This window comes from Micropterus salmoides, unplaced genomic scaffold (genome assembly GCF_014851395.1).
Source record: "Micropterus salmoides isolate LMB-PRFRI ecotype aquatic unplaced genomic scaffold, ASM1485139v1 Ms_hic_scaffold_2, whole genome shotgun sequence".
Taxonomy (NCBI): domain Eukaryota; kingdom Metazoa; phylum Chordata; class Actinopteri; order Centrarchiformes; family Centrarchidae; genus Micropterus; species Micropterus salmoides.
The window spans coordinates 42630781-42639375 of NW_024041150.1; the positions used below are offsets into that span (position 1 = coordinate 42630781).

Consider the following 8595-nt stretch of genomic DNA (forward strand, 5'->3'; position numbering starts at 1 on the left):
ACCGCAGACTTAAAGAAGTGGCGCAGAATCTTTAGCTCTTATTTGTTTAAACAATAGAATAAATAGCCTACATAAACCTATGTGGAGAGAAATACTTGTATATCGACCCACAAAACGCACAACAACTCTTAACAGCTGTCTCATTTTCCTTTGCTACCTTGTTATGTGAAACTGAACCGTATACCTACTTTACCTATAAATCATTGAGCTACATTTTAATTATGTATACTGTATCAATACATTATTCAGATTTTTACAGTTACTAGGCTACTGATAAATTAATTAACGTTGATACTGTCGGGCGTTAAACACTTAATTTCCTGCATTCTGGTGAATTTTTCTGCACCAATTTAATGAGGAAATGTCTGATGTTTAATGAGGAAACACAAAATCCTGGTGACAATTCAAAATATAAAAATTTAGTGTAATACAATGCAGTAAGGCTCTCAGGCATTATGTATTACATTCAGTTTCTCCTGTAGATCAACTTTTCTCATTTAATTTCCCTGCTGAGTCTACACGACTGAAGTAACCTCTTAGATGTGCATGTGGCACCAAATTCACATCAATGATAAATTAATTAATTTTAATTCAGTTAGAAACCCCTGCACTTGACTGTGTTTTCACTAGGTTTTCTGCTCATGTTCAAAACTGGAATAATATTTTCAAACAAAAGTCGTTTTATTACGAGAATAAAATCGCAATCTGATGAGAATGAAGTCATAATATTTTTACATTTCACATATTGTAATATTTTAACACAATCACCCCTCTGCTGTGCGTTACCCTGCCTTATTGCTCTGCTGATATGGTAGTTCCGGTGTTTTTGGCGGTAGCGCCGTTACTAGTTTAACTACATTTTTCAGTAGCTTGGCGTCGCTATTTTCTGAATCAAATAGCTTTTCAGTTACGAAGCTCTTTTACATAGCGCGGTAACTTGCACACACGCTGCATTTTCCCATGCATTTCTGAAGGATCAGTAAGTGATGCCGCCGCCACACACAGACCACACTTATTGTGACATGCAGGGGAATAAAGACAGGCGCGACTGAGTTTACTTTCTATTGTGATAGTTATTGTAACACCTTGTGGTGTCCGAACAATAATGCTGCCATGATGTGTTGAGAAGAAATCCGCTTGACACTGTTCTTGATCATAAAAATTTATTACATCAAGGAGTTCAGCATCAATTACAAGCTCTGCAGCAGCTTGGAGAGTGACCCAGCCTGATAACCACTCTGTCTCTCTGTACATCAAACACAGCTTATATAGGACATGTTTAGGTTTCTGCTAAATGCGCATGGCACGGAAGGTTCCCCTGCTTAAACCAGCACATGTCAAGGCCCGTCTTCAGTTTGCCAATGACCATTTGGATGATCCAGAGGAGTCATGGGAGAAAGTCATGTGGTCAGATGAGACCAAAATAGAACTTTTTGGTCATAATTCCACTAACCGTGTTAGGAGGAAGAAGAATGATGAGTACCATCCCAAGAACACCATCCCTACTGTGAAGCATGGGGATGGTAGCATCATGCTTTGGTGGTGTTTTTCTGCACATGGGACAGGGCGACTGCACTGTATTAAGGAGAGGATGACCGGGGCCATGCATTGCGAGATTTTGGGGAACAACCTCCTTCCCTCAGTTAGAGCATTGAAGATGGGTCGAGGCCGGGTCTTCCAACATGACAATGACCCGAAGCACACAGCCAGGATAACCAAGGAGCAGCTCTGTAAGAAGCATATCAAGGTTCTGGCGTGGCCTAGCCAGTCTCCAGACCTAAACCCAATAGAGAATCTTTGGAGGGAGCTCAAACTCCGTGTTTCTCAGCGACAGCCCAGAAACCTGACTGATCTAGAGAAGATCTGTGTGGAGGAGTGGGCCAAAATCCCTCCTGCAGTGTGTGCAAACCTGGTGAAAAACTACAGGAAACGTTTGACCTCTGTAATTGCAAACAAAGACTACTGTACCAAATATTAACATTGATTTTCTCAGGTGTTCAAATACTTATTTGCAGCTGTATCATACAAATAAATAGTTTAAAAAATCATACAGTGATTTCTGGATTTTTTTTTTTTTTTTTTTTTTTTTTTTTTAGATTATGTCTCTCACAGTGGACATGCACCTACGATGACAATTTCAGACCCCTCCATGATTTCTAAATGGGAGAACTTGCAAAATAGCAGTTCACATACTTATTTTCCTCACTGTATATATATTCGTATATGGTCTACAGATAGGCTACTTAGTACTGAAATAATGCAACCCTACCTACCCATGACCCGACAAATAGGCTACCACTTTTACAACTAGGCTACATTTAAAAAAATCTTCACCTTAAACATGTTTGTACAGCAGGATTATCTAACATTCCTTGCTTACAACACATTACCTCCACCTCCTAACACTGCATTTTCTACTATCTGTGATGTAGTCACCGTGAACTAACCTTCTAACCACAGGTCCAGAGCTGCAGTTTGAACTATGCAACTTAACGACAGTGGTCACGAACATTCGTTGAAATCAGCCTATTCTGACAAGACAAGGTCCTGTAAAACTCACACAAAAAATTCATACGATGTCAAAATGTTATGAACAAGGTTGTATTAAATTTTGTTCAGTTAATAGTCTAAATAATCTGCAAATTAAAACTTTGTGCAATTTAACTACAGCACTTCAACACAATTTCTGCTTTTATTCTAGTGTATTTGCTGTACATTACATTATTAATGGCTATCTAGTGGCGCCATCTAGTGGATGAAATCTGCACATGCCTTTCAGGAACTTCTTTAGCGTTGGACATGGTCTTTTATTAGGCTGCAAAAACCTATTTAAATATTACATTGAGTTTGTTTTTACATTTATTTGCTAATAGACTATAGCTATAACTTCAAAAATATAACTGGTAATATTTGAAAATCAAAAGCATCAGAACAGCATCAAACTTTACTTAACAAATTGTGGTGGGAATTGCTTGTTTAAATAAACAGCTCGGGCAAACACTTGTCTTTCTGTGAATTTTATTCAAGTCTTCTGCAGAAGGAACTCACAGGGACACAAACACATCAGAGAGTATCATCCGAGTGAACTGCAGTATAACAGCTCATGCAGGTTTTATCTTAGTCTCTGGGTCGGAGTACCATATCAGAGGAACATGGTGTCTCTCAGTGTTCCCTAGGGGACACTCAATTTGGATAGGACACTCCTGTCCAAAGCATATGTGGTGAACAACTTAAAGTCCTGACCCCTCTGGAAGCATCACTCACATTTACCTTCCATTGACCTCATACCCAAGAGGCTGGTGAGATTAGTTATATGGCAGTATCTTAAAGATGGAATCGTGAAATTCCCGGCACAAACTGTAGGGCAAAGGGAAAAGGCAAAAGGAAAAGACAAAGGAAGACGTGTCCACATAAAAAACATGCAAAGCAACAAAATGAATATTATTCAACATATAGCTGAGCTTTTCACAGAAAATATTCAGATGTAACCCCCTATGTAATATTTAATAAAATATTTTCATGCGTAATTGTGATTTAATTACATATTTTCCCAGTAAGCCTAACTGTGACAGATAACACTTACATTTATTTTGTAATTAAATTACTTGACTAAATTTCATGTGACTAGTTCCTCCCCAACACTGCCTGTACATTTGTCTACAGTTGAACATTAAATGGTCTTCTTGTTATTGAATCATGGGTTATAGCTTTATATTATGAGCATTAACAACAAGCTATGCAGAGTTGGAAATTACGTTTGAATCATTTTATAATAGTGTGCTGGTTTCTCTTAGTGTAGCATCCCGATGGAAAATGAAGAACTTCACTGAGGGTCTTAAGATTTTTAATTTGCTGTCTTGTACTTCAACAACAATGTAATTGCTAAACAGAAATGTGCAGACATAAGGCAACATAATAATATAACTCCTTTAGGATTACATTGATGATCCAAATAATCCAAATCATTATACAGAAATATACATTTAAAATACATTGTTGCCAATAAAATAAACAAATAAAGGCAATAGCCTATAACAAACTGAATAATGCTCTAATGATTAATTTTATAAGTAACTGTAGGCCTAATACAATACAACTTTTTTATTTAATTCGGTGTGAGATTCGGTTGGCCTATTGCAGAGGTCGGTGCATTTTATAAATAGGCCTTATGTAACAATACCCACTGCCGTCGTCGAGGTCATCACTCTTCAGTCCTCAGGAATTTTGTAGCCTATACGTTTAGCAGCCGAACTCACCGTTTTAAAGCCTGATTTAGTCTTCCCTCCTCTTTTGTGTCTTTGCTTGGAAAAGTAACGTCTTTAAATGTGCATGTGGCAGCTTTTCACCTCAATGATAAATTTAATTAATTTGAATTCAGTTATAAACTCCTGGACTTTACCAGCCCCTGCGTTTCAGAGGCTTTTCTATTCATGTTGAAATCTTTTTGCACATTCAGGATCTCTGCCACAAATCTGTGTTCTCTGACATGTGGAGAAAAAACGTTGTAGCTAATATAACGAGACTGACGTCATAATTTAATGAGCATTCATAATGTTTTTTAAAAAGTCTACCCGACTTCTTTAACTGTAACTCTGTAGCTGAGAGATCAAAGTGAACTTTTATGTCTTAATGTCTGTCTGTCCCGTCTCTGTGATCAGAGAATAAAATGGAGGGACATTCAGAGGGTCGAGTTTGGTATGAAGAAGCTCTGACCTAATTTTAACTTCTACCTTTCCCCACCTCTCAGTCTGAATCAGGGTGTGGTTTCAGTCCTTTTGTTCACAACACTGACTGAATCATTTACTTTGAGAAGTAAAACATGTTAGTTTATTTTCCTGCTGCAGGACTTCTCCTGGCTGTGAGCCAAGTTACTCTGAACAAACAGCTTTCATTAGTGTCTCTCAATGACTCTCAGAAAACCAAACAGACAGAGTTTGGATTCAGACGCTTTCAGTGGACGTTTCACTGCAGTTAGAAGCTAATTTAATGACTCAGAAATAAAGAATTATAAAGCAGGAAGTTTTTTGTTACAACAACAGAGGACCCTCCACCCTCCATCTACACTGAGCAGCTTGTTGTTTACTCTCTGATAGTCAGTTTAACACGTAGGCCTACAGCAGTCTGCACTCCTCACACTGGACTGAAGCTTTAGATTTGAAGCAGCAGCTGCAGAAATCAGCTCTAGGATCTTTGTTTATCACACTGGAGACGTTATTATGTGGACTGCATGAAGGCGTGTCTGCTGTTGTTAGCCCAAGGATGGCCTTTTAAACTTCTGTTATAGTCTACTGAATGACATTTGATGAGATGCATGTTTTTGGGACTAAATCCCAAGAAAAAAAATGTAAAACATCATAAAAATGCTTTGATATGTTGTCAAAACACAGCATTTATTCACATTTCTAATGAGTTTTTGTGGGACAAATACTGACTTTAGGGCTCCAAACTTGCATCATTTATTATGGTTCACTGAGAAAACATTACTCTGTCGACACACGATCAAAAATAGATTCATTAAATCGTCTTTAATCCACACAGCAAAGTTCAGAAGCCCTTAAGTTCCAGTGTTTTCCTTTGAGTGGTGCTGTAGCCTAAAGATCTGCCCACTGAGCACCATCCAGTTCACGCGATATGACCACTTCCTGATACACAGGAACACACACACTCAGTGTGCAGCGCAGACAGCAGTTAGCCTACACAGGAGACAGACATGGAGAAGTTTGTGCTCCTGTTGGTCCTTCTGTCTCCAGCAGCTTCTGGTAAAGATGAGATTTTATTGTGAATAGATTCATGTCGGCAGGAGAGACTTTTAATCAAAAATAATGCCATGTTGTCCATGGGTTTGTAATATGCATTGTTGTGTTAGCAATTATGAGCTGTTTTTGTTTTACCTCCTGTGGAGGAAAGAAACACCAAGAGAAAATGCGATCAATCATCTGATCGCTTTAATTTCTCTAACGCGGGTTCCAGTTCTTAAACGTATTTATGATATTTATGTTTTTAGGCTGCTTAAATGAGTTTAGCCTGAGCGGTAACGTTAGCTGCTAACTAGCTCCGTTAGCTTCAGTCTGAACCAACTAACCGGTTACTGTGTAGAAGATGAGGAGGGTTACCTGAGCTTATCTACACAGTTTATGTCTGACTAAAGTCACGTAACTACACCTCACACGCCGGGACATCCTACCTTTGAGGACCTCAGGATAAAAGTCCCCACCGGGATATAAGAACATGAAACACACACAGACATCGCGAGTACTGTATTATTTTGTAGGCTACTTAAAGTACTGATAGTTGAAAAAATGTTTCACTATCTGACGTTTCTGGATTAATAATCTGGTGCATTACTGTGAATGTTACATTTTACTGCTGGAGATGTTTTAACTCCTTCATATCCTGTTTGGTAGTTTAATCTAAAGCAATGCATCATGGTCTATAAGATCATCATGTTTACACTATTTGAGAATGTACAGTTTGTTATTTTAGACAAAACGTGTATAATGAGATATTAATTATAGGCCATATCACCCAGCACTAGTTAGTAAAATACAAGTTTACTTTGATAATCTGCTTATTTACAGTTAATTTCAGGTTTTAATAAAAAGATTTAGGAATGTGTGAATAATGTATCAAATGTTTCTCATGAAATAGTCAAATGTTGTTGGTGCCTTATTTGTGGATCGAGTCTCTGCAGTGGACAGAAGTAGATTTAGCCACTCAGGATGCCAATATTTGCTCCTTCTAGCCACCTCCTCTTGGGAGCAACACATTCCCTTTGTTCTACGTTTTTACTAATAACATTGCAAACTGGTGCTAAACTTTTTGAGATTGAACGCGCCCCTGGAATAGTTTAGCCGGTTGGGGGTCCAGGGCAGTCGGCATGAGCGCTATTTCCAGTAGCGGAACTAAATCCACACGTTATTATGCAACAATTGTTTCTAACTTTTATTATAGATCATGCCGGCTCAACGTTATGGACGATGGAATCGTGTATCTGCCCATGTGTGAATAAAATCCTGTAACGTTTCCACAGTAATTATTGAATGTTCCCATGATCTCAGGTGTGAAGAGGCCTTCTGTTTAAACAAAGATGTTCTCACTGTATCGTCCTGTGGAGTCCTTTTGAAATGTAATTACTTTTTCTCTCTGGATGTTTTTATTGATTTTAGATGTGGTACGAGTGAAACCTGGAGATAATGTCACTCTGTCATGTCAGGCTGGTGAAGCCTCCATCAGAGCTGTAGAGTGGAGCAGAGCTGACTTGGAGCCAGAGTACGTCCTCTTTTACAGAGCTGGACTCTCAGATCCAACCCAGCAGCATCCATCCTTTAAGGACCGGGTGCAGCTGGTGGACAGAGAGCTGAAGGACGGAGACGTGTCTTTAATTCTGAAGAACGTGAGCAGCAACGACGCTGGAACATACGAGTGTCGAGTTGCAGCAGGAGGTTCAAGACTCAAGAGAGCCATTATTAAGACTGAGCCAATCAGAATCTACCAGCTGGAGGTTTCAGGTGAGTTTGTGGAGGTCAGTGTGTCTGTGTGCCATGTTGTAGCTGCAGTTTGTTCCATGTTGATTCTGAGAGTCAAACATGAGGATTATAGAAGATATAGAAGAGTAAATGGAGGCTGTTCCACTGTTCACTCATTTCCTGACTAATATGCACTTTGATCTTCAGGGTCCAACAGCGGAGACGTCGAGGAGGGAAACTACAGACATTACTACGGATCTGTAGCAGGTTTTCTTTGTTTAGTCATCTTTGTTGCTGTCGTTGTCTTCACACGTAGAAGATGCAGGGAGAACGTGGTGATTTGAGCCTGTGAGGAAGTTGAGCTACACATTTTTGAGGACTTGGAGGTTTTGCTCTGGTTTGTTTAGCTGCTGTTGGATTGGTTGTTGGCTAGAAGCTAGAAACCAACAACCAATGTAGCTTCATGAACAGATTAACCAGCTTTAAACAGAAAAACAGCCTCTGATGTCAGAAATGTCAGCAGACAGAGCGCAAACCAAACATGCTGAAACCAGGTGGAGAGAGGTGTGAGTGTCTCAGATCACAGCTAACAACATATTTTATCTATATTGTGAATACTGTATTGTAATGTCTTCTATTGTAATATGATGTTTTTATATAAAACCTATGATTTCTGTATATATTTATATGTTATAAGCTAATGATATTAGCTGGTACGTGGCCTTATGTGACTTAAAACTCTACTACTACTTTTGAATTGTATAAACAAACCAAAAAGACTGGACCAAAGCATCTGATATACCTCAATCTGTCCCACGGAGTTCACAGAGTAAGAAATAAACCTGAGTATAATTATTATCTACAAAGCAGAATTACATGATATGTACAGAAAGAACGTGGTTATGTAATAATATGAATTAAACAAAAAGCAATAACTTGCAATCTGCACAAATGTCCTTAAAGTGATTAACTTTTAACTCTATTTTGGGACAATAAATATTTTCATGTTACATTTAGAAACTTGAGTTGTGTTCTTTATTGTTTTGGTCCATGCTGTATCCAGGACACGTTTAGTTCTTTGATCAGGTCTGTTGTTCCTCATTTATCAAGTAGTTTCCCTCTCATGACT

At 38.6% G+C, this 8595-nt stretch overlaps 1 protein-coding gene across 1 annotated transcript; it reads left to right on the forward strand.

Annotated features, from left to right (window-relative positions):
- The first annotated feature begins 5302 nt into the window (after window positions 1-5302).
- On the forward strand, window positions 5303-8486 carry LOC119911653 (programmed cell death 1 ligand 1-like). The gene is made up of 3 exons (XM_038730610.1): window positions 5303-5759; window positions 7167-7508; window positions 7674-8486. The coding sequence occupies exons 1-3, from the start codon at window positions 5711-5713 to the stop codon at window positions 7808-7810; spliced, it is 528 nt and encodes a 175-aa protein (XP_038586538.1). The 5' UTR covers window positions 5303-5710; the 3' UTR covers window positions 7811-8486.
- Window positions 8487-8595: the final 109 nt, after the last annotated feature.